The sequence below is a fragment of the Notolepis coatsorum genome, assembly GCF_963971535.1.
Source record: "Notolepis coatsorum genome assembly, chromosome: 1".
Lineage (NCBI taxonomy): Eukaryota > Metazoa > Chordata > Actinopteri > Aulopiformes > Paralepididae > Notolepis > Notolepis coatsorum.
In genome coordinates this window covers 305336056-305362700 of record NC_140165.1, presented here as the reverse complement: position 1 = coordinate 305362700, position 26645 = coordinate 305336056, and the positions used below count along the sequence as shown (strand labels likewise).

At 44.8% G+C, this 26645-nt stretch overlaps 1 protein-coding gene across 1 annotated transcript in view; it reads left to right on the top strand.

Annotated features, from left to right (window-relative positions):
- The window catches only part of arhgap32a (Rho GTPase activating protein 32a), a 76149-nt gene extending 49732 nt beyond the window's left edge, over positions 1-26417 (top strand). Inside the window, 12 exon segments of the mRNA XM_084331855.1 lie at positions 457-538; positions 2064-2213; positions 3434-3536; positions 4852-4996; positions 12424-12506; positions 13756-13863; positions 15557-15702; positions 16831-17050; positions 18663-18820; positions 20505-20579; positions 21263-21988; positions 22202-26417. Coding sequence (XP_084187981.1) covers positions 457-538; positions 2064-2213; positions 3434-3536; positions 4852-4996; positions 12424-12506; positions 13756-13863; positions 15557-15702; positions 16831-17050; positions 18663-18820; positions 20505-20579; positions 21263-21988; positions 22202-24618 — 4413 coding nt within the window. The 3' untranslated portion in view covers positions 24619-26417.
- The last annotated feature ends 228 nt before the right edge of the window (positions 26418-26645 follow it).

The following is a 26645-nucleotide window of genomic DNA, read 5'->3' as shown; positions in this document are numbered from 1 at the left end:
GAATATGGGCGTGAAATATTTCCCACAAAATAACAAGTTATATAAAGAATATATTATTGTATGTTGAAGGGGTATTGTAATTTTATTTTTTTTAACCATTACTGCAGTGTGTTACCACTTGGGAAGGGAAGCAGCAGGGGTCTGGAGTGAAAAATGCCGCTTAAAGTTCAGAATATTCCCACAAAAATAACAAGTTATAGAAAGAATAAATTATTGTATGCTAAAGGGGTATTGTAATTCTTTGATTGGGAGTGTGTCTTTTTTTTCTTCTTTTTTTTAACAAGGGTTTTGATGGTATTGCCATGTAGAAGTTCCTCCCAAAATCAGTTATTGGGGGGGGGGGGGGGGGGGGGGCGAGAATGCCTACCCTGTTGTCTACCCAATTAGTTTCCTTTCCTCTGAACCACACACTGAGTAGGTGTCTCTTCCCCGTCTCTCTCTCTCTCTGTTCGCTAGGTCGGCTTCTTCCCCTACGACTGTGTTGAACTGATAAACGACAAGATTCCCCACTGTGTCCCCAGCTCGCTGCCAAAGCCAGGTACCGTACTGTCAGTGGTGATAGAAGTACACAGTTCCTTTACTTAAGTAGAAGTAGAAATACCCAGACAAATGAGTCATCTGGTCAAAGTAAAAGTCCTCCATTCAAATTCTTCTTAAGTAAAAGTAGAGACGTATTTGCTATTGAATGTACTTAAGTGTCTAAAGTAAAAGTAGTAGAATGCAACCCTCTAACCATTGACCTCTAAAGGTTATGTTAAAGTGGTACAGTATGCGGTCCAGTTATGCTGCTCTGACTAAAGGTTATGTTAAAGGGATGTCCCGATACGATCACGGGGCCGATCACGTGATTTTCCAAAGATTGGGATCGGGATTTTTTTTTTAATAAAATCGACAATTTTTTTTTTTTACTTTTTTTTTTATTCAACAAACATGACCATGTTCACATCTTAAACTCATACTGAGGCCTTAGTTTTGGTTTTAAATAGCATATCATCATTCATTTATTTATTGTCACACAGAGCAGAAGAATTTTGCCAAAACAAACCAATAGTATCCAGCTGCAGAACGGCAGACCAGCAAAACTCTCAGACCCAAATAATTTTTATTTATTTTATTTTTTTATCCCAATTTCCCATCCCTATAAAGTGGTACAGTATGCGGTCCAGTTATGCTGCTCTGACTAAAGGTTATGTTAAAGTGGTATGTGGTCCAGTTATGCTGCTCTGACTAAAGGTTATGTTAAAGTGGTATGTGGTCCAGTTATGCTGCTCTGATTAAAGGTTATGTTAAAGTGGTATGTGGTCCAGTTATGCTGCTCTGATTAAAGGTCATGTTAAAGTGGTATGTGGTCCAGTTATGCTGCTCTGATTAAAGGTCATGTTAAAGTGGTATGTGGTCCAGTTATGCTGCTCTGATTAAAGGTCATGTTAAAGTGGTATGTGGTCCCGTTATGCTGCTCTGATTAAAGGTTGTGTTAAAGTGTATATGCTCCAGTTATGCTGCTCTGATTAAAGGTTGTGTTAAAGTGGTATGTGGTCCAGTTATGCTGCTCTGATTAAAGGTAGCGTTAAAGTGGTATGTGGTCCAGTTATGCTGCTCTGATTACGTCCTCTTGAAGTTGACAGGCTTCAAATGTGAAAGTACCGGTATATAATCTTCATACATTTTTGCCATATTTTCTATGCTAAATCTTATTTCTTCAAGGTAACTAGTAAAACTGATGGGTTCAGATAAATGTGGTGGAGTAAAAGTAGAAAGTTCCCTAAAATGAAAATACTCACGTAAAGTACAAGTACCTCAAAATTACACTTAAGTACAGTACTTGAGAAAAAAATAAGTAGTTACTTTCCACCACTCACTGCGTACTGTTCGCCCTTGGACGAGCGGCCCGCGGTACAGTGCACTCCACTCTGTCCCGCTCCACATCTTTTATTCAAGGCCCACTTGTAGTGATGCGAGCAGGGAGTGATATAAAGTGCTTGTTACATCGCCGTGGCTTCACCGCCGTGGATTCTCACATGTGCTTTATGGTCCGTCTGTGTGTGTGTGTCGTCCCGTGTCAGTGTGTAAGAAGCACGGGAAGCTGGTCACCTTCCTGCGGTCGTTCATGAAGTCGCGGCCGCCGCCCCAGAAGCTCCGCCAGCGGGGGATCCTGAAGGAGAGGGTGTTCGGCTGCGACCTGGGAGAACACCTCCTCAACTCGGGACACGAAGGTGCGTCACAGGTGTCGTGGACGCCGGAGGAAATCATTTGTTTGGTCAATAGTTGGTTGTTACAAAATGTATTCAAATAGTCAAATAGGAGATTGGCTTAGAAGGGACCCAGCTGGCCGAGGGGGATCCCGTAATGAGCCCCCCGATTCACCGTACACAACGTTGATATTTATACATGACAGGAAGGGGTGGGGCCAGGTAACCAGGTTAAACTGGACGCCGGGAAGGTGGGGGTTTTAGGTGAGAGACTGATTGATCAGGGGACAAAGGGTTGATTAAGGGAGACGGGGAGACAGGATGTGGGTATTGGGGATTAATCAGGGGAAATTGGGACTACAGTATGTGTGGAGGGGGAGAAGAACATACAATTTCTACCACACAGGACTGTCTTCCCAGAAAAACTTGGCAGTAGGGCTGGCCGATGAATCGAGGTTCAATTTCAATTACAGTTTTGGCTCCGCGCCAATGAAAACGAGATAATCGACATAAAACGATCATTGTGCCGCGTTGCTTTCGTTTTGTCTTGTGTTGTAAATGCGGCACACCCTTCCTTCACAGCGGTGCGCTCCGCCCCTCCCTCCCCCTCAAGCCCAAACAGTAGTTTCAGCTGGTGTTGTTGAGAGGGAGGAGAGAGCCACGGTGAGTTTCTTTTCAAACGTCTTTGGTAACTTGTAGAGGATGACAGAAAGGCAGCCTTTGGTCGAGAAGAAAGGTTCTAACTAATTGAGTCGTCGATATGATATGTTCTCAAATCAATGAGAAATCGTGTTTTACTGTAATAATTGCGATTTCAATATCAATCAAAATGATCGTGATTATGGTGTTTGCTTTAATCGAGCAGCCCTAGCTGACAGGCGTTGGATTTTTATTGACTAATTGATTAGTCTATTTAACTGACAGATCTGTATAAATGATGTTCCCTACATTAGTGTCCTACAGCAAATTAAGGAAATTGCAAAGGACCTCTTTAAATAGCACTTGCGAATATTAATTTAATGCCAGTAATGTGCACTGAAAATAACTCATCCAACAAGACGGGCGCTCTAGTAAATCATGCTCTAGTGTCCTCTGTAGTGTCATAGTTCATATTATAATAAAATCGTCCTTTCACATTGTCAAAACAATGGATTGTCCAGTCGTCTACGGTGGATGTTTCTCTGAATTATAAGTGAACTATCCCTTTGTTTAGAGAAACCTAACGACTGTCTGCTCTCCCCCAGTCCCCCAGGCCATCAAGAGCTGTGCAGAGTTCATAGAGAAGAATGGGGTCGTAGACGGAATCTACCGACTCTCTGGGATCTCCTCCAACATCCAGAAACTCAGGTTGGTGTCCCTTCATTGCCAGAATTCAATTGAATATAACAACCGACCAGTACCATTTGTTCTACAGTACATCCAAGCTCTAGGACCTACAAGGACCACAATGGAAATAAGCTCTGAGCTTTTTTGTGTCTATCCTTGGCTGCTATTCCAGACTGCTTCTGTCACATGTTGTTTATATATTGTCAAATAAAGTCATTCATTCATTCATCTTCTCCTCTCTGTCTCTTAACCAGGCATGAGTTTGACTCTGAGCAGATCCCATACATCATATCTTCTTCTCTCTTTCTCTAACCATGCATTTGATTTGTGGAACTCCCTCTGGTGTTGTGGTCGTGGAATTCACTGACCTTTGGGAAGTATTTCGACATGTACATGGGTATGTACTATGTAGTGGTGTAGTGTATCTTGTAGACCAGGCCCATTGCAAGTTTCTGTACTCAGTAGTCTGACCAGTTTGTTTTGTGATGTTTGTAGTCTTGTTTTTAGGGCCTTTGAGGTGCTTTGGTACCATGAGGTGCAAGCTTAGTCGTAGTACCCTTGAATGAGTGCTCCTGTTAGAGTCATCAAGGTATTCATGTTTACCAGAGAGGAGATCCGGTACAAGAATCTTGTTCGTTGGTTGACTTTTTTTTATTACATTGGTTGCCATTTTGTCACAGGAAAGATTTGCCTCTAGGATGGAACCCAGGTAGGTAATTAAGACCTCACATCTTCTCCTCTCTTGTCTCTTAACCAGGCACGAGTTTGACTCGGGAGCAGATCTCAGACCTCACATCTTCTCCTCTCTTGTCTCTTAACCAGGCACGAGTTTGACTCGGAGCAGATCCCAGACCTCACATCTTCTCCTCTCTTGTCTCTTAACCAGGCACGAGTTTGACTCGGGAGCAGATCTCAGACCTCACATCTTCTCCTCTCTTGTCTCTTAACCAGGCACGAGTTTGACTCCGAGCAGATCTCAGACCTCACATCTTCTCCTCTCTTGTCTCTTAACCAGGCACGAGTTTGACTCGGGAGCAGATCCCAGACCTCACATCTTCTCCTCTCTTGTCTCTTAACCAGGCACGAGTTTGACTCCGAGCAGATCTCAGACCTCACATCTTCTCCTCTCTTGTCTCTTAACCAGGCACGAGTTTCACTCGGAGCAGATCCCAGACCTCACATCTTCTCCTCTCTTGTCTCTTAACCAGGCACGAGTTTGACTCAGAGCAGATCCCAGACCTCACATCTTCTCCTCTCTTGTCTCTTAACCAGGCACGAGTTTGACTCGGAGCAGATCTCAGACCTCACATCTTCTCCTCTCTTGTCTCTTAACCAGGCACGAGTTTGACTCGGAGCAGATCCCAGACCTCACCAGAGATATCTTCAAGCAGGACATCCACTCTGTGGGTTCCCTCTGCAAGCTGTTCTTCAGAGAGCTGCCCAACCCCCTGCTGACCTACCAGCTCTATGACCGATTCTCAGTAAGGAGGAGCAGGGCATTAGGGGGTGGGGCCTGGGGGGGGTAACCCCAGAACTATTTTAACCTCAGAATATTTTATTAAGAGCCTGTTATAGGGAGGTGTAGTCTGACATTACTTTAGTTTCCCGCGCGGTCCACCTGTATAGGGATTTTTTTTTTTTTTAAGCTTTATTTTTTAGCGTTTATCGCTTTTCTGGTCAAGCATGACCGACAGTTGTAGGGTGAAACGGGAGAGAGAGCAGGGGGAGACATTCGGCAAATGACGGCGAGTCCGGGAATCGAACTCGGAGTCAACCAGATCCGTGACGCAGCACGGAGTCCCGCGACGCAGCGCGGTAACATGGTGTGCTACTGGAGCACCCCTGTATAGGGATTTTTCATTGGGAAAATGTATTGTATGATATGATATGATATTTTCATTTATAATGCGCCCCCAGCCAATTTTTACATCGGTCCGGGGCATAGCCCGGGAAAAAAAGAATGCGAATAAATGGACAGGACAATGGAGACAGGGAACCAGGCAGACGGACAGACACTAGACAGAGAACATAAGAACACCTCAGACACACAACACAACAGCAAAGTAACTCAGTGATCATCCAGAGCGAAAAGGTGGGTTTTAAGCAAGGCCTTGAATGTCTGTACGGTGTTGGCAGACTTGATGTTGAGAGGGAGCTTATTCCACAGTGTCTGTGCCATCACTGCAAAGGCCCGGAAACCCTTTGTCACCAGTTTGCCCCGCGGGACCCTCAGACACAGTTGGTCATTTGATCTGAGGGACCCGGAGCTGACTGGTTGGACCAAGAGTTCCTCAATGTAGGCCGGAGCGAAACCATTGAGGGGCTTTGTAGGTGAATAGCATAATTCTAAGCTGATTCTCTTCCTCACTGGGAGCCAATGGAGAGAGGCAAGGACTGGGGAGATGTGGTCCCTCATTCTGGTGCCTGAGAATAGCCAATTATCGGCTATTGTAATAATTCTGCCTCATGAACATTGGCATGCTTTCCATTTTTCCACAAAATGAGTTCCCTCCTATCACTAACATTATTGTTTAAGCATTTTTGGTTGAAATAAACGTAACTTATATGGTTTTTAATTTGTAGTTAAAAAAATAACTACACTTACCAGTAGAACGGCAGTTGTTCAGTGCTGTCGCCTAATACAGCCAGGAGTCTATGCTGTGGTGATGTCAGTCAGCAGCGCCAAAGTGAAGTGTAGTTCCTCAGTGAACGAAAACATATTATTATTTTGCTACTTTGAATGAATATTTTGAATTGCGAATTTTTTCATGTTGAGCTATAGATTGTGGATGAATACACACAGAAAGGTACACCATGCCAATGTTCATGCTTTATTTGTTTTAAACGAGACGATTTAGAAATGGGTCCATTGGAGATGCATGGCAATTTCAAGGAGGGTGGACTGCGTGGGAAACACCAATAACGTAACCACTACACCTCCCTATAGAGTTAGCAAGCTGGTGATTCATGTAGAAGCTTTTATGTGCGTTAAATGTATGATAAAACTGCTTCTGCAGTTAACTGTTGACCATTACTTGTTGGCTACTAACACAGCCTGCGGAATCAAACAGCATTCTGCTAGCCGTTTGATGGGGACTTTAACTCCATATTTCTATCAATTAAACCAGCCCATACAAAAAGTGAGCCAAAGGAAGGAGAAATACATTCCGCTCATCTCTAACAATAGGAAAGCGGACCACACCATGAAACGATTTGCAGAAGTGTAGTTTATGTTTATTTAGGATCCCCATTAGCTTTTGCACTTGACAAAAGCTACTCTTCCTGGGGTCAGACACTTAAAACAATACAATAGTATTCAAGCCATAAGTCATTAACAACATCATTAACAATCTCATCCACTCTTAATATCAGATTCAGTTAAGGATGGCAGTGTACAAGATACTTATCAGTATAAGATCAAATCAAATAAAAAAAATAGTGCTTCCTGAGCAGCACTCACTGCCAACAACATAAATACAATTAACAAACGGTCAATTGGTTTTCACCGCTATGCCATAAGCATAGCGGTTAGTAGATGGTATTTACATTTTTTCTTGAAAGTAGTTTTTTTATTCTATTTCAGCAAAGTAGCTTGGCAATGGGTTCCATGCCATGATAGCTCTGTTTTGAGATTTAATAAGATTTGTCCTGGGTTTAGGTGCCAGTAGATGGCCTGACTAGTAGTTAGTGAGCGAGGAGACGGACACTTCTATTTGAGCCTTTTTCTCTTTGTTTGGGTTGAAATCCTTGTTGAATTGTGGGCCTACGCGTTTCCATTGTCCCAATGATGGAATAATCCCGAGGTGGATGATGCATGCTATTGTCTGGAGGCGTGGTGGTGTGTGTGAGCTAGTCACTGCTTCGTGTGGTCAAGGCAGTCGAGTGATTAAGTGTCATGAGTTGTTTTTTTGTTTTTTTATAACCCGTTATATAAAAGTTGCATTCATTATTGGCTTCTCGTGTTGCATATTCTTTTAATCATCCATAAAGCACGTAGGCCTATAATTATTCCATGATGTGATCAGACCTTTGCTCTAGCCTATCTTTCATGCATCAGCTGGTGGTTGGCCACTCAGTATTCCTGTGGGTTGGTTGGTTGGTGATGCAGGGGCATGGTGGGCAGAAGCATGGGGCAGCACTCCACTTATAGTTCCCCCACACACTGGTTATGATATTGCAGACAAACTACATTTAGGCTTTAAAAACACCAAGCCTATTTAACATCACATTACCTTATTCCCCATACACTCCCTTCTCTAATTTGGACCCCCCTAAAGCCAGCCACTCTCCTCAACATAGTCAACAGATATTCTCCGATGCAGGCATCGATGTGTCGTAGCTAAAGTATGGGGGGGGGGGGGGGGGGGGGAAACGAACCATCTTACGGTCTTCTACGATCATGCACTCTTCCACTAATTCATCTTCCTTGTCTATATTACTACCTACTATACTAATAGGTCTCTACTACTATGCACTCAACACTGAGTACTGAGTTGTACCCTTCCTGCTGACCTGTAGTACAGAACCTGTACGTCGCTTTGGATAAAAGCGTCAGCTAAATGTAAAATGTAAATTTAAAGTATATTTCCTCCTAAACCAGCATTGTCAGGATTCATCAGTTTGAGTTTGGTGTCTGTTGAGGTGCCTGCCTGGCACTGTAACATGAGAAGCTGCTCTATTAATTTAGTTTGCTTTATATCTTTTGTTTCGTTGTTTTGTGTTAGACCTTTGTGGGGTCATAGTGTTTGCATGATGGCGTTCTAAAGTATCAGCGAATGCGTAGGAAAAGAGGACGTCTCTCGATGCTTTTAGGAGGCATCTGCGCCACGTACCGACTGCCAGATGGGGGAAATACATATTTAATTTAGCCTAATATCATAGAGGGGAAGGCATACCATGAGAGAGGATGACTCATGGAGCGTAACAGAAAGAAGCATTTTGTATAAAAAGTATTCTGTACTTCTGTATGACAACTAATAAAGAAACTTGAAACTCATATCCCCCAAGGCAATCGGATTAAATGATCAGAGGCAGGAAATCAAAAACAGGAGGACAGGATATACCTCAAGGCATGTCGTTTCCCTCGAGTTGCCTATTCCAGTTGCCATTCCATGCATGTCTAGCGTTACGTCTCCCTGCAGAGGCTCCAGCTATTTTCAATGGATCTTCAAATTAATCGAGAGAAAAGACAGAAGACAAATATGCCGACTAGAACGGTAAAAATGTTGAACCAGTCGGTCTGCTTCGGCATCGGATATTACGCAACGACCTAATTAGCCTGCTGTCAAACCGCAGGGAATCCCGTTGCCGTCAGACAGACAGAGATAACATTAGTTAGAAAGAAAGAGAAAGTGATGGATGTTTTTGGCAAATGTTCTCTAAGCGAGGGTTTCCAGCCGCCATTAATTTAAGTGGATGTGTTTGGGATCGGTTTCTTTTATGGGATATCCTACTCCACCATCGCATGCTTCCTTGAATGGGGTACCTTCCAATCCAATCCGACTTTATTTATATAGCACGTTTAAAAACAACAAAGTTGACCAAAGTAGAATAGAATAGAATAAGATAAGATAAGATATTCCTTTATTGATCCCCTTGGGGAAATTCAGGCATCATAGCAGCATGGGGGAAGGGGGGGGGGGATACAGGTAGTAAAAACAACACAAGCAGTGTAAACAAATAGGTCAATATAATTTACTATCTAACTAACTGAAATATATATTCACAGTATTCACAGTGTCACATAAGGTGCAGTATGCATCAGGTAGTGTTATAATTTACTATCTAACTAACTGAAATAGAATGATCTTTATTGTCATTGTTACAGTGTTACAACGAAATGTTAAATGCAGCCCTAGGTGCTAGCCGTCACACAGTCCTAGATCATAAAAACACAGTCCTAAACACAGTATTAAATATAAAAACAAGAGTAAGGCATAATAGACATAACATAAACATAAACAGGGGGGTATAAAAGATAATTGCACTATCCCTTAGTGTTGTGTGTGTGTGTGGGGGGGGGGGGGGTGCAGGGGAGATTGTTGTTTTAAATTTTAGCTGAGTTTAGTGCACATATGGGATACCCTGGGATAAAAACCAAACTTCAGTCTGTTAGTCCGGGGGGCTATGACGCTGAAGTGCGTCAATATAGTAAAAAACAATCACCTACAAACAGATTACGGCAGCAGACTGTAAAAATTGTAAACTGCTAGGGAGAACAGATGTGTTTTTAGATGGGATTTAAACATTGGGAGCGTTGGGGCCACAGCCTAATGTGGGGAGGCAACTCGTTCCAGAGTTTTCGGGCTATAACCGCAAATGCACGGTCCCCCCTGTTCTTTAGCCTGGATTTAGGGACAGCAAGGAGGGACTGGTCAGCAGACCTTAGAGACCGTAATGGGGTGTAGGGGTGCAGGATCTCGGTGAGGTGGGCATTAAAAGAATGCTTCCTACTGCATCCTACCCGTTTGAGACAGAACCTACAACTTACACATTTGAATTTCCTACCTAGAAATGCTACCTGGCATTTGACTCAGAGACATAGAATTATGCATACTGCGATAACCAACGTAGCAGAATTCTAACCACCGGGCGGGCAGCTACTAACACTATTATAGAGTGAGGTTTCTACCCTTTGTCCTGTCAAATCCTCAAACAGGCATTGATTGATTGATTGAAAACTTTATTAACAGATTGCAGAATGGGTACAATACAGTACAGCTCAATACACACAATTGTTAAGGGGATGCAGACCAGAGAAAGACTTTCGTCTTGTTTCCACCAGGGTCCCCCATTTTCAATTCATCAGGACATATATGACATACATGACATACAGATAGTCAGTACTGCTACATCTATACATTTATGACATACCAGATTTGCAAATACAGTACTGTTTGTGATACAGAAGGAGTCAAGAAAAGGGAGTATATACATTTGACGTAGAAACTGTACATTGGAGGAGGTTGGGTGGGGGGGGTTGGGTACACTGGGATATTGACAACCATACTGGGTAATTTACATTGGAGGTGGTTGGGGGGGGGGGGGCACACTGTATAGACAAGCAAAACTGTACATTGAGGGGGGGGAGACTCTGTACAAACAAACAAAATTGTACATTGGACTATTGACAAAACCATACTAGGTAAATGACTGTACATTGGAGGGGGTTGGGTTAGGATATTTACAGGGGCCAGTGTTGAATTGCAGTCTCCCGTAGGTGTCTCTTGAGAGAGGTTTTGAAAGTGGGTAGTGATCCACATTCCTTTACAGCTTTGGGTAGGGCGTTCCACATTGATGTGGCATAATTGCGAAACGTGTTTAGTCCCTTATTTGAGCCGAATCTGGGTTTAACATGATTTGTGGAGCTCCCTCTGGTGTTGTGATCGTGGTATTCACTGACCTTTGGGAAGTATTTTGCCATGTACATGGGTACCTTGGTCGAGTAGTGTATCTTGTAGACCAGGCCCATTGCAAGTTGCTGTACTCTGTCATCTACTCTAAGCCATCCTAGGTTGTCAAAGTGGGCAGGGGTGAGGTGGGTTCTAGGAGTAAGGTCAAGCAGTAGTCTGACCAGTTTGTTTTGAGATGTTTGTAATTTTGTTTTTAGCGCCTTTGAGGTGCTTTGGTACCATGAGGTGCAAGCATAGTCGTAGTACCCCTGAATGAGTGCTCCTGCCAGAGTCTTCAGGGTATTCTTGTTTACCAGAGAGGAGATCCGGTACAAGAATCGAGTTCGTTGGTTGACTTTTTTTATTACATTGGATGCCATTTTGTCACAGGAGAGATTAGCCTCTAGGATGGAACCCAGGTAGGTAATTTCATCTTTCCTTGTGACAATATTGTCACCCACTGTAACTGAGAAGCCGTCGGTCTTGCTGAGTTTGTTATTTGAACCGAAGAGAATGGACTCGGTTTTGCCCATGTGTAATGATAGTTTGTTATCAGCGAGCCATATGCAGATTCTGCCTAGTTCCGAGCTGAGGGTTTTTTCAACCTGTAACTTGTTCTTGTCAGAGACCAGCAGGGCTGAGTCGTCCGCAAACAGGAACAAGTTGCAGTCACAAGCTGACGACATGTCATTTGCATAAATTAGGAACAGTAGCGGTCCTAGTATGCTTCCTTGTGGAACACCACAGCTCACTGTGAGAGGGGGGGATAGGGTACCGTTTACCTCCACCATCTGTTCCCTCCCCTCAAGGTAGGATTGCATCCAGCTCACTGATAGACTATCAAAACCAATTGCTTTTAGCTTGTCAATCAGAATGGAGTGATTGACCGTGTCAAAGGCCTGTCAACCCTTTATCACTCTGACCTCTTATTTTAATTTTTACTGCGCCACAATTATTAATCGAGCACTCGTAACGATAAATATTCATCACAATAGGCCTACTTATAAATAGTGTAATCGGCGGCTTCCGTTGCCGAACTCTTATAATATAATGTATTATAAAATGTATAATGTAACCGGGGCAGGGGAGGGTACAGTTTATTACGAGAGATGTTTTAAGATGCCGTCTTAACCCTTTCACTACCACACTAAACACTACCGAAGGTTAACCTTTCACTACCAGTAGTGGAAAGGTAGTGAAAGGGTTAACCTTCGGTAGTGTGGTAGTGAAATGGTTAACCTTCGGTAGTGTGGTAGTGAAAGGGTTAACCTGCTGTTGTGTGTCACAGTGAAAGGGTTAACCCTTTTTTTTGTGGTAGTGAAAGGGTTAAGCGCTGACGCCGAAAAGTGGAAACGGGGTCGCTGTATCGAAAGCCGAGCTCTCTAGGAACGCCAGGAAGAGAAAGGCACAGCCGGGAATAAAAGGCGAGCGAGAGACGGAGGAGGACAAATGTCTTCTCCTCTCTGGCCTGATTATCCGCCTCTCAGCAGCGACCTCTTTGTGCTCCGTCTCCTCAGGAGGCCGTGTCTGCAGCCACAGACGAGGAGAGGCTGGCCAAGATCCATAACGTCATCCAGCAGCTCCCTCCGCCACACTACAGGTCAGCTCCTCCTCTCTGCTCTCTCCCCCAGCCACCCACCCACCCCCTCTGCCCCCCCACCCCTCTGCTCTCCCCCCTAACACTGTTGCTGCTGCTATATATTGTATTTTTGCTCATTATTGCACATTGCTCATTGCACATGACATACTTGCATATTTTCTTGTTGGAACTGTACATAGCCATTTTCTTATTTATATTTGATATAGTGTAATATCTGCATCAGTGCATGCACCTCCTGTTATCTGCACACGGCACACGTTGTTAGAATTGTATATAGTCATTGTGCTGTTATTTTATTCTATATTATATTGGATGCTGCTACGGTCGAGGAACCACAACAAAGCGAATTTCACAAAAAAAAAATTGCTGTAAAAAAGGCACCAAAGGATGTGACAATAAAAATGAATCTGAATCTCATCTGAAATCTGAGCTCGGGGAGGCTCGCTGTTGCTGCTCCCCGGTGGACAGCAGCGGAACTGTTTCGAGATGAGATTATTGATGCACTGCAGTGTTTCCCTTCATGTGGGAGGGAGGGCCACCACACCAAGCACAGCACCACCACTGCTAGAGACATGACTACATATGTTGGAGTTGCTCTACAGTAGTTGGTGTTTTGGGGTGAATTTAGACTCATTTACAATGTTATGTATATTTTAGCGCTACAATCTGCATCAGGACTGAATCTGGGACCACTGCAGGAATTACTGTGATGAATTATGTGCTAATTATGTGCTAATTATATTTAATATGTGGATATTAAATATAATAGAGAAAACACAAAAATAAGCACGACATCATTAGAAGCTGTGCTCAGATAAGGGATTTAGTGTTAAAATGGCACTTCAGAAGCTGCTCCAGTTGGTCCATTTAAAAGGTGCTGTGCTTAAAGACATTGGCACTTATTATCAGCGATGAGCCATTCGACGCCGAATGACCGGGATAGCTCTCCTACCAGGTGGAGAGGTGGGGCAGAGCAGTGGTAATTTACTGTCCGACAGCGCAGTGTAAGTGCCAACGTTCCTTTTAAACACTGCGCCTTTTAAATAGCTATGAAAGGGTGATGGTGGAGGCTGATCATGTTGAAATATGCTTGTGCTCTGAATGGTCTTTTTACATCAGTGGGAAAGGGATACTGTGGGTCAGAGTACCGTAGTATAGCACCCCCTGCTGGTGTGAGTCTGCCGTCTCGACTGTCTACATTGGTAATAGAATGGTCTTTAAAACATCTCTTTACTCTCTCAATCCCCAGGACTCTGGAGTTCCTGATGAGGCATCTGTCCCTGTTGGCCACCTTCAGTCCCATCACCAACATGCACACTAAGAACCTCGCCATCGTGTGGGCACCCAACCTGCTCAGGTAACTCTCCAGACATGTCAAATGTATATACTCTCTTTTTTAGACTCTTTTTGTATCACAAACAGTACTGTATTTGTAAATCTGGTATGTCATAAATGTCTAGATGTAGCAGTACTGTCTATCTGTATGTCATATATGTCATATATGTTAAGATGAATTGAAAATGGGGGACCCTGATGTAAACAAGACGAAAGTCTTTCTCTGGTCTGTATCCCTTTAACAATTGTGTGTATTGAGCCGTACTGTATTGTACCCATTCTGCAATCTGTTAATAACATTTTCAATCAATCAATCAATCAACCAGACATCAACACTCACGCAGGCCTGGGCTAAAAACACACTTCTTCAAGCACTATCTGAAATGAAGAAATACTATCTTTTACTATTATTCACATACTATGCTAATAATGTCTTTACTACTATGCACTCAAGTCTGTAGCACTCATGTTGGGGCGACAGTGGCTCGGGAGGTAGAGCAGTCGTCTGGCAATCCGGAGGTTCCCGGTTAGATTCCCGCTCCTCCCGGGCAGTGTATCGAAGTGTCCTTGAGCAAGACACTTAACCCCGAATTGCTCCCGATGAGCAGGTTGGCACCTTGCATGGTTGCCTCCGCCGTCGGTGTGTGAATGTGTGAGTGAATGGGTAAAATGTGAGTGAATGAATGAATGAATGAATGAAAACTTTATTTAACAGATTGCAGAATGGGTACAATACAGTACGGCTCAATACACACAATTGTTTAGGGGATGCAGACCAGAGAAAGACGTTTGTCTTGTTTACATCAGGGTCCCCCATTTTCAATTCATAGTGTTACATAGAGTAACAAATTGTAAAGCGCTTTGGATAAAAGCGCTATATAAAAAAAAAAAAAGCAGCCATTTATGTTCAACACTATTTGACGAACAACGTTACTTACCCTTAGCTGCCAGAGTTGTACCCTCCCTGCTGACTTGTAGTACACAAGTGTCTGCTAAATTACTAAATGTTAATGTAAAGCGTTTGGCATTTGTAAAGTATTTCTAGAAAAGTATATATATATATATTATATATATATATATATATAAAACATATTTATCTTCAGTCCCCAAGCGCATATAATGCCAGATTTTCCTATACGGTATGTTCCAAGCCAGTATACATGCTGTGAATTATTTGTGGTTGTGTAGATTAATTATGAGCTGTAGGATGATGACTCAGTCAGTTGACACTCATTATGAAGCCAACATGAACATACATCACATCGATGCTCCTTGTGGGTATAGATAGAGGGAGTCTGGGGGAGGCGGTGGTCGGTTAGGATTAGGGAAGGTGGCTAGGGAATGATTTTATTATCTCTTAATTGTATTTTGTAGCGCTTAATTGCACAACTTCTTTTGTATTGTGTATTTCGTGTACGTCTTGCACCCGGGGACTGCAGACGGAAATGAGCCGATAGCTAAATCTGCCGCAACGCATCTCCTCTCATTAATTGAGATTAATGTATGTTGTACACGGTCCCTGACAAACTAATCACCCATCAAGAAATCGAGGTTTCATTTAACATTAATTTAACCAACAAATATATATTTTTGAAACTACCTCACCACGTACGGTGTCCTTCCGTAGACGTGCCGTGGCGGTGAACTGGGACATGTCCCACTGGCTCTTGGTGAAATAGGTCACCGCTGTTCCTCCTCCTCCGCCTGCGTTTCAGGTCCCGGCAGATCGAGTCGTCCTGCTTCAGCGGCACGGCGGCGTTCATGGAGGTCCGTATCCAGTCGGTGGTGGTGGAGTTCATCCTCAACAACACCGAGGCCCTCTTCAGCGCCAAGCTGAGCACCATCCTGCGGGAGAGCACAGGTCAGGGCAGCGCCCATGCTTTCTACAACGGAGTTCGGCGATTTGCGAATCTGATTGGCCACTTGCCCATTTCCGCGTCAAACAGCCTGCAAAGCACCTGGCGTTCTATCGCCATGCTCTAAGACAAACTCTAACCTTAACCAACTTCGAAAGAGCGCCTAAGCTTAACCAGTGTAGACACTACCAGTGTAGACACACGTTGTAGAAAGCATACAAGCGTCAGGCGTGGGGTGGGGGGGGGGGGGGGGGGCACATGATGGGAGAAAAAGAGGGGGAGAAGAAAAGAAAAATTTATTCATACTAGTTACTCATAGAAAAGAGAGAAAAGTATATATATATATATATATATATACATACGAAACATTAGTTTTAATGTTTTTTTTTTATAGTTTTTTTTTTATCAAATCTTTTTATTTTTCCTTTTTCTTTTACATGAAATATAAAACAACACAAGATACCACACAATACAATAATAATAATAATAATAATAATAATAATAATAATAATAATAATAATAATAATAATAATAATAATAATAATAATAATAATAATAATAATAATAATAATAATAATAATAATAATAATATTAATTAATAATAATAATAATAATAATAATAATAATAATAATAATAATAATAATAATAATAATAATAATAATAATAATAATAATAATAATAATAATAATAATAGACATTACTTGGACACTGTTGGACGAAGAATGTAATTTACCCTTAGCTGCCAGAGTTTTAACCTTCATGCTGACTTGTACACAAGCGGCAGCTAAATTACTAAATGGAAATGGAAATAGAAAAGCGTGGGATTTCGTTACGTTTGGCATTTGTAAATAATTTCTATTCGAATTTCTTTTAATATACGTATATAATAATATATAATTATTATAGTATATAATAATACGTATATATAAAAAACATATTGCTTTTCAGTCCAGCCAGTCATTATACATGCTGTGAATTAGTAGATAAATTATTTGCTGTAGGATGATGACTTTAGCATCAGCTAAATTACTAAATGTAAATGTATGTGTGTGTGTGTGTGTGTGTGTGTGTGTGTGGTTCTGTCCGTGTCTTGTCTCTCCTGTTCTCCTATACCACTTGGCTCTCTTTACAGGTAACACCACGCTAGCCAGGCCCAAGTCTCTGCTGGTCTGCTCTCCCTCCACCAAGCTGCTCTCCCTGGAGGAGGCCCAGGCTCGGACCCAGGCCCAGCTGGGCTCCCCGGCAACTCCGACCACGCCCTGCCTCAGCCACAGCGAGTACATCGAGGTCGGGGAAGGGCCCGGGGCTCTGCTGGGCAGGTTCCACACGGTCATCGATCTCCCGCTGGAGGGGTAGGTGCCTGGATTTTACCTCGGTGTCGATGACCTTTGACCCGCCAAGTGTAAAAGGAAGCTACAGTGATTGAGTCTAGATACGCATAGCCTTTGTGCTCAGCCTGCAGAAACCACACTTCCCTGAGCGGGAAACAGGCCCATAGAGGGTGTGGGAAGGGCAAGCTGGCTGGGGGGGGGGTATAATAATGGCTCTAGATAATGGCTCTAGTTCTTTTGAGGCCCTCTGGCTCTCAAATAGGAATTGTGTTGTGCATCATGGTTCATAAGACATAGATTGAAAAGTATCCGCCAGATTTGTACAAGTGATGGCTTATTTTCAAGGTAAGAACCTGTACTTTCATATAATGTAAAATAAGTTGAAGATTGCTCAACAAGACCCTATTCTCTGTGCCTGGTCACATGAGTTCAAGTTCAAGTTTTGTTTTATTTTTCACATATAAGGTACATACAGTGAAACGATTGTGCTTCATACAGTAAATAAAAAAAGAATAAAGACCAAACACTATACAAAATATACAATACAAAACTAAAGTACAAAATGCAAAGAATGAGGTAGAGATGTAGTGCAAATATTTTTGTAATAATTTGATTCATAGATAAAACATGGTGTAGTGTCAAAAGGTGTTTAAAGTGAATGAGGGAGATTAGGTCGTCAGAGCAGGTCAGAACTACTCTTGTTTGTCTCGTTTCTCTTGCTATTCTTTTGTTGGAGTGTAATTACTCTCAACCATATTAAGTTATGGTTGGATATTACTATTATTGTTTCACTCTCCTTTGGTGATTGTATTAATTCCCAACCACTTACATAATGATTGTGACGTTAAATTGAACACAGGAAGGCATGATGGCATGAGGTATGATACTGTATATATATATAGAGAGAAATCAGTTACTACATGCTGTGACAGTAATTTTACAGTCTTTGGTTCTGCCATAAGGTGTCTCATCACTGAGCGAAGTCGTATGTTGACTATTTAAAGCCCTCAGCTGTTATCTGTTTTAAACATTCAAAATAACTGTAATAATGTATTTGTAGTTTTATAGTCAGTTACACAATATCTTTTTCTTTTATCATACTCAAACATTGTCTTTAGATAATGAGATATGGAAATCACTCATATGAGAAGTAAAAATGGACTTATATGCCCGTTGATCTGAAGGATGGCATGTCATTTGCAGCCTTCTTTTATTTCTGCACGTGTGAGAGTTGTAATTGTGAAATGAAGTCTCCCGCTGTCATTTTTCAGATTCTTATAGATTATGAAAGTACAGAATGTAAGCTTTAAATATAAAAAAATATATTTGAAGAAGATATGCTTATTTGAATCTAGTTAAACCTCAAGTCTCAGAAAAACCGAGAAAATCCTGCCTTTTTAACTAGGTACTAGGTGTCACAAACTGCCTTTTTTAAACAAAAGTTTTTACTATTTAGACTAGAGATACTATAACTGTTAGCTATTACAGTAAATATGTTCTTAAACATTCAAACTGTGATAAAACATTTAATAAATGTTCTCTCACCGCTGGGCCCAGTCAGTCACCATCGTGTTCTTTGGCTGTTTAATAAATGTCAGTTTCTAACAGTGTCTTGTCGCTACGTACGTTGCAGCAGCAAGCGGGCCCCTACTAAGGTGAAGAAATCTCCCGTGGGGAACCTGTTCTCCTTCTTCCACCTGGGCCGCTCCTCCTCCTCCTCCTCGGTGTCCAAGCGGAAGCTGAAGCGCCACCCCAGCGAGCCCAACGAGATCAAGAGCATCGCACTGCCAGGTCGGTGCTTCCTCTCCAGACAGACACACGCTCCGGTTCAGCCTCGGTATCAAACTGTGTGGACGGTTCTCCTCTTGTTCCCTTCCCTGGGTCTCTCGTTATTTTCTCTCAGGTCAAAGGTGCAGTCAGCGATTTCTAATCCAGTACACCTTTCTGTCAAATTCATACGAATATCTCCTCACGGTCCCACTAGCTGTCTGGTTCTGTGTGTACGCTGAAAATAAATCCTGCGTACGTTTAGGCTTGCAGAGGGTAGTCGGTGATACCGGTGTTCAGGCATCCACCGGTACCTTTTATTGGAATATTTTTTTTATATATATAAAATCACATTAGTGCTCACATTCATCAAATAAAAAACATGTCAAATACTAAGCAGGTTATCAATACCAGACAACATTATAACCTGAAAGTGCCTGTGCAGCAGAGTCATAGAGTGTAGCTTAAGTTTCACTTTCACTTTTAGAGTAGATTTTACTTCACGTGAAGGAGAGAAAGAAGGCTCTATAGATGACATGACAAGTTACGCAGCAATGGCGGAGGCTTTGGCAAGTTGGCAGATTTTAAACCCTGAAAGCTTGACTGGCGAGGAGCTCAGAAGACCAGTCCAGACCAGCAACAGTATGTGTGCGCGATGCTCTAAATAAGGCTGCAGCTACACTGATCCGTCGATGAATGGATAAAAGATTTAGTAGAAGGTATTATTGTCTGTTGGTTTATAATAAAAAAAATTTAACGTCTACTCTGTCTGTCCAACAAATGGATACTCGCCATTGAAAATGATTGAAAAACAGATGTAGACGGACAGACACAACGGATCAATGTAGTTGCATAATATTACAGATCAAAGTAAGCACTCTAAAGACATTGAGCATCATTTTATAAAATGTCTGGTGTCACCGGTAATACCGGTGTTGTCATGAGTTTATTGATCATAGTAAATTCAACATCACCGCAGCAACCCTAGTGTTTGTACACAGCCCTGGCTCTGTGAATGGGAAACAAACAAAACACAACGTTATTCCAGCCAATCAGCAACAAGGGGGCGTGGTGCTCGTACACAAGACAGGAGAAAGGGGGCACTGGGAGCAAAATGGGACAGTAAATCTGTCAAATGCCAATATCAATCTTTCTCCGGATCGCTGACTCCACCTTTAACTGGTGGTATGGTGTGGCTACTGCTATTAGCATAATGTTCACTGTTTACGACTTTGAAATAACATTTGTGTTTTTTTTATCGGCCAAACCAAGTTGTGTAGTATATCGCTGCTGGCGGGACAAAACCTCATAACTCCAAAAACCCAACTTTTCAGCAGATGAAAAAAAAGAACACAGATTTGAGGGCGAATAGAGTTACGAGGTTTAGACAGATGATTGGTTTAATGCTTTCCCATTGTGTAGACTTTGTAAAACCACTACTACTCTACTACTGATCTACTGAGTTGATAAAAAAAAATATATATGGAGTTAGGAGGTTTTGTCCCGCCAGCAGCGATATATAATCTATAAATAGAGCTGTGTAGTATGAATACATTTTAACGTTAATGTAATCAAATCCTGACCTCTTTGCATATTCTTAACACCCTCTAGTATCAACGTTTTTAAAGGTTATGAGACGAGTCAAATCAAGTCTCAACTTGACTTTACATGAAAGGTGATAAGAATGTGTTTTTCGCCCGCTCACCAGGTGGCAGAGGAGACAGCGGCACCCTGCGCTCCGCCAAGAGCGAAGAATCTCTCACCTCCCTGCACAACGTTGAAGGTAAGTTAAATACAGTATGTAGACCTGCGTTACAGTATGTAGACCTGCGTTACAGGATGTAGACCTGAGTTACAGTATGTAGACCTGTGTTACAGTATGTAGACCTGTGTTACAGTATGTAGACCTGTGTTACAGTATATAGACCTGTGTTACAGTATGTAGACCTGCGTTACAGTATATAGACCTGCGTTACAGTATATAGACATGAGTTACAGTATATAGACCTGTGTTACAGTATATAGACCTGCGTTACAGTATATAGACATGAGTTACAGTATATAGACCTGTGTTACAGTATATAGACCTGAGTTACAGTATGTAGACCTGAGTTACAGTATGTAGACCTGTGTTACAGTATGTAGACCTGCGTTACAGTATGTAGACCTGAGTTACAGTATACAGACCTGAGTTACAGTATGTAGACCTGAGTTACAGTATATAGACCTGCGTTACAGTATACAGACCTGAGTTACAGTATATAGACCTGCGTTACAGTATATAGACCTGCGTTACAGTATGTAGACCTGCGTTACAGTATGTAGACCTGCGTTACAGTATATATACCTGAGTTACAGTATATAGACCTGAGTTACAGTATAGAGACAGACCACCAATCTACCACAGTTTCCTCTGATATTCACAGGAGATGTTAACGCGCATGTTTCCCTCTCCTCCCGTCCCAGGGGAGTCCCAGACGTACCGGCCCACGAGACCGCGGTCCACCAGCGAGGGCGTCTCCGCCGTGTTCAGGGGCGACCTGCGGGGCGAGGCCGGGAGTGTCCGGGATCACCCGCCGGCCGAGAGCCACGACGGCGCCGATCTCCTCCTCCGCACCTCGGCGGCGCACCTCGTCACGCCCCAGGAGGACGACCTCGACCTGTCCCCGCCGGCGCCCGGCATCTCCACGTTGGACTTCGACCCCATGTCCTTCCAGTGCAGTCCGCCCGCGGGGATCCCCGGCCCGCGGTACCACCGGGACAGCGGCCGATGGAGGAGGAGGAGCGCGGGGAGCGGCTACGGCGAATCGGAACCCGCGTCGTCCCCTACCAACCGGGTCACGAGCCGCCCGCAGTCTCCGGACGTCAGCCCCGTCCGTGGGAAAGGAGGAGGGAGGAAGGCGCCCCCCCACCAGCCTCTCTCGCCTAAACTCAGGCACAAGACTCGCCGGTCCCCCCCGCCCCCTGCGGCGGGGGCAGATGTGCAGATGGCGTCGGGCCCCCGGGGGGGTGCGTCCTCCTCCTCTCCTCCACCTGTCCGCTTCTCGTCCTCGCCCCCCGTGGAGAAGCCTGAGGCTCCGGTCACAGACGGCAGGGGGCCGGTCCACCAGCCCGGCAGCCCACTCAGCACAGCGAGCCAGGCCTCGGCCGTCACGGACCTCAGTCAGTCGGCACAGAACCTGCCTGATCCAGGTCAGTAAGCACACGTAACGTACACTCAACCTTGATATATTCTGTATATAAGTGTTCACCAGCATTCTTGTCAAAATGTTGTTGATAGTATATATATTCTTAAAACTTAAGCTAAGTTTCTTATCAAAGTCTCTGTGTGTTGTCCCATCATGTTCTATCATAGCTCTGTTTGTCCTGTCGTACTGTAGCGTTGTTTGTCTCATCCCTCCCCAGGACCAGATAGACTTATGAGCTCAGTGTCCGTTCTCCCGCCGCACCCTCCTCTGACGAGCGCCGCGCGCAAGTTGGCCCTGGCCCTGGCCGAGTCCGCCCAGAAGGCCAGCGACGGCTCCCAGAGGAGGGGCGCTCACCCCCACCACCACCACCACGCCTCCTCCCACCACCACCACCCCCACCCCCAGAGGCCGGAGCATCCGCAGGCGCAGGACAGACCCCAGCGGCCGTCTGTCCTCCACCTCCAGGCCTACCCCCAGGAGTACTACGTCCCGCGGGGCTCCGGCTGTTCCCCGCAGTCGCCCTCGGCCGGCAGCGTCATCGAGGGCCGCTGTTGCCCTCACCCTGTCCATTACCTGCCGGTTCACTTTAGCCCGGAGCCGCCGCGGGCCGCCGACAGACACGAGACCCTGAGTAACTTCACCCCCAACGTCAGTCCCCTGGGGTCCGGGAGCTTAGACGAAGGCAACGCGGAGGCGAGGGACCAGAGGGAGGTGAAAGAGAGACCTCTCGGTGCCACGAGGCTCAACAACGCACACGCGGAGCCCACCTACCAGAGCGTCGGGGTCTCGACTCCGACTCAGCCGGCGCGGCTCGCTCAGAGCCCGTCGGCGTCCGCCGTCTACGTCAACACGGACTCCGTCAATGTCTACAACTTCCGGACCGTGCTGGCCGAGACCTCCGTGCCCGCCTCGGTGGAGGAGGTCCTTCCGCGTCCGCCTCAGCCCTCCTTCTCTCCCCAGTACAGCCCGGAGGAGGAGAGAACACTAGGGATGGGGGAGGACATCTACGGCCACCACCACAGAGGCAATTTGGCGGGACGGACGCCTTCGCCCCAATACGCTCGGCCGAACCCTCTGCCCCCTCACCTTTCGGGGGCCAAGAGCATGTACAAGTTCTCCTCTGAAAGTCGCTACAGCACTTTAGGCCTCAACCACCCCTTGTCCCCTCAGTACAGGGGTTACCCCAGAGACGAGCACTCGGTCGGCAGCCACCACAGGTCGCAGGGCCAGTGGCCGCGGTCGGACGACGACAGAGTGATGGGCCATCCCGTCATCCGCAGGGCCCGCTCCTTCCACGCCCCGCAGATCAGTCACTATCAGCTCGCAGAGACGGAGGTTCTTCCCCCCGACACCATGTTCTATGTCCAACGGCCGCCCGGCCAGGAGGCGCCCCTCCCCCACCCCCACCCCCACCACTGGCTGCTGCAGTCGGACCTACAGGTGCAGCCCTACTTTGAGAACGGACGGGTTCAGTACCGCCACGGCCCCTACTCCGACGTGAGCCCCGCGGCGGACGGCTCGTACTACTACGTGGACGCGTACCGGCCGAGCCGCATCAGCCACAGTCAGTCGTACACCCTGCGTTCCACCAGGGACGGCGGGCAGCCTGATTACTACCACCAGCCCCGGCACCACGAGCCTCTCGCGGCCAAGGAGCTCTCCGTGGAGAACAGGGACGCAATCTTTTATGAGGCTAGAGAGCCGGCGGGCTCCGATAGACATTTCTATCAGCCGGCCAGACAAGAGAATAGATACAGGCATAGGGCTACCAGTCCACTTATTTCCCCCTACGCGGATTGCCTGGCACAGAGCGAGTTGAAATACAGAGAAATAATGCACACCAGGAGCAAGTCGGACCCGGGGAACGCCTGCCTGCTCTCCGTCGACAGAGTGGACGGTCATCAACGCGAGGTAGCGGCCGCGTCCCCGACCTCCCCGCGGTCCCAGCCCGCGGAGCCCGAAGTCGACAGGCAGCAGCAGAGCCCTCACTGGCCCGGCGAGGAGCCCGCCGCCGCCCCCCCGCCCCCCAGGAGAGAGAGCGTGTCGAGGAGGAGCCAGGTGCAGCAACACTGCCCCTCCCAGGCCCACCGGCCACAGCAGCAGCCGCAGCAGCAGCAGCAGCAGCATCAGCCGTTACGCAAAGTCCCGTCGCTTCCGGAGCGGCCCGTCCCGAGCCCGAGGGACGTCGAGCACGGCGGCGGGAAAGGCCACAGCCGCGGGCGGGAACAGGACAGGGTCTCGGCGACAGGCGACGCCGTGAACAGCTACTCCGGCCTGTTGAAATCCAACGTCGCCAGGAGGCCGGCGAGATCGCAGAGCATCAAGGAGAACCGTCACTACCACCATCACCCTGCCAAATCCCCTCTGAATCCAGAGGTGCCGGGGGCCTTCTCCACCCAGCCCCACAGAAGGACTCAAAGCACCAAAGTGAGAGCCACCCACTACGACCACACGGAGGGGTATTACCCGCCGGCTCCTAAACCTAAACCCGTTAGATCCGGTAAAGCCGCGGCAGCACATTTTTCTGGCCACGGCTGCATGTCACCTCACAGCCAGAGACTGCTGTCCAAGGCTCTGGGCCAGGGGGCCTTTCATCAGACTGGACTGAGATCAGAGGCCGGGGTCTACGAGTGACTCGCCGACCGCTGTGTTCTGATCTGATTTCCGGACTGGGGCCAAAGGAGACCAGCACTTTATTCTCTGCCAGACCAACAGATAATTATGTTTAAAGCGTGTGTTTAAAAAGAAAAAAACGAGAATTGGGACTAATGTGTTGAGGATTCATACTGTTGGCTCTTATTGTGCAGCATATTGAGAATGGATTAGACGGAGATGAGAAGGAATGAATGGAGCCTATGCAGATACCGCAGAGAAATTGGGATGCGCTCCAGTCAATTTGTTTAATTTCTTGAAGATTTAATTGTATATTTTCACAAAGCCTGGAGCTCCTGCAGCTCTGGCTTCTGGAAAATATGCAATTAAACCTTCCAAGGTTTCAAACAAATTGACTGGAAGTGGCTCCCAATTGATCTTCAATGAGGTAAATTTTTTTTTTTTTAGGAACAGCACCCTTTACAGGAGTTAAACACGACAAGACCATCTCAAATCTTGAATGTGCAAAACGTCTCTACCTTTTACCCTGGACTCCTATAGTATGCAGATATCCTCACAAGCATACCGCAGTTGGGACTTAACCAGGTTTGAGAGTTACGTTTGAGGAAGCTCACGGTGGTCATGCTTTATTTTGTGAACAGCATGCACTACAGAAACGGCTAGACGGGTGGTTATCGTTTCTAAATGCCCACAGGCAGGTGTGTAAGGGGGAAAAAGAGGAAAAAAATAAGAAAAGGTCATGTGTCATATTGTTTGTATAAGCAATACACAGCTAGAGTATGTCTGTGGTTTTGGCCAATGAATATCATTTTCTTTTTGCATAAAGTCTTATTAAAGGGGCACTTCACCAAAAAACAATGCAGATTTATTTTGCACACAATCCCTCGCACATCCGAAACCTCTAAACGGCTCTGCACACATTCATTTAGTTTTACAGTTATTGAGAGTCAATTTACGTTTGAATATCGCCACCAGTGCCATTGAATCCTCGTGTTGTTTTAATTACAGCTCAATGAAACGATAGCAGTCCCTATATACGACAATGTATTGCTATTTTTCTCCTCTACATCATTTCATGGTGCTGTAATTAAGACAAAGGATTCAATGTCTTTGACGGCATCACTGGTGGCTATTTTCAAACTAATTTACCCTCAATAACTGTCAAACTAAATGAACGTGTGCAACACCGGTTAGTGTGTGAGATTATGTGCAAAATAAATCTGCATTGTTTTTTGGTGAAGTGCTCCTTTTAAGTTAATCGAAGCCCAAACTTGAGCAACGTGCACTTTGGAGGATAGGTGTGTATGAGACTGGTTAAGCTAGTGTACATAGTAGAGCTCCTTAATTTCTTTTTTTTCTCTTTCTTTTCGTTTTTCTTTTTCTTTGCAAATATTTGTTGCCTGAAATCATCACTGAAGATGTACACTATGGGGTATAGAGTGGAAGATATGAAATTCACGTTCTCTAACTTGCACTTACCACCCTGTCACGAAAAGGGTGCACTTAAAAATTCCAATAAATAAAATACCAAGGACTAGTAAGTACTGTTAAGGTCAACGCTGAGACGGAGCTGAATATCAACTCTGTTCATTAGGAAAGTGTATTTCTTAATCATGACATTGTGGTGTATCACGGAGAAGAAGAAAAAAAGGAATTCCTCTTCTCATCTTTTTAGAGATCTTTTAACAATGTGATCTTTTAACCCGCTACGCATAGTGATGTTTCTATTCATCATCAAATATGCTATTTCAAATCCAAAACCCTGTAAATGAGAATATAACCGAGACATTTCCATGTTTTATTTTAAGTCTTAAATTAAGAAAAAAAAGAAAATAATTGAAGTCTGAAAATAAAGTCTTACAATGATACTAGTTTGTGTCTGTTGTGTATTTCACGGTTGACTTTCAAATTGGGATATTGATGTGGGTAGATTGTCTTTTTCAGATCATTTTACTTAAATATTCAGTACAATGAAAATCTTGTTATTCAATCTTGTTGAATTTTTTAACAGAAGGTATGTTGACATACAATTACCCAAAATGTTAGAA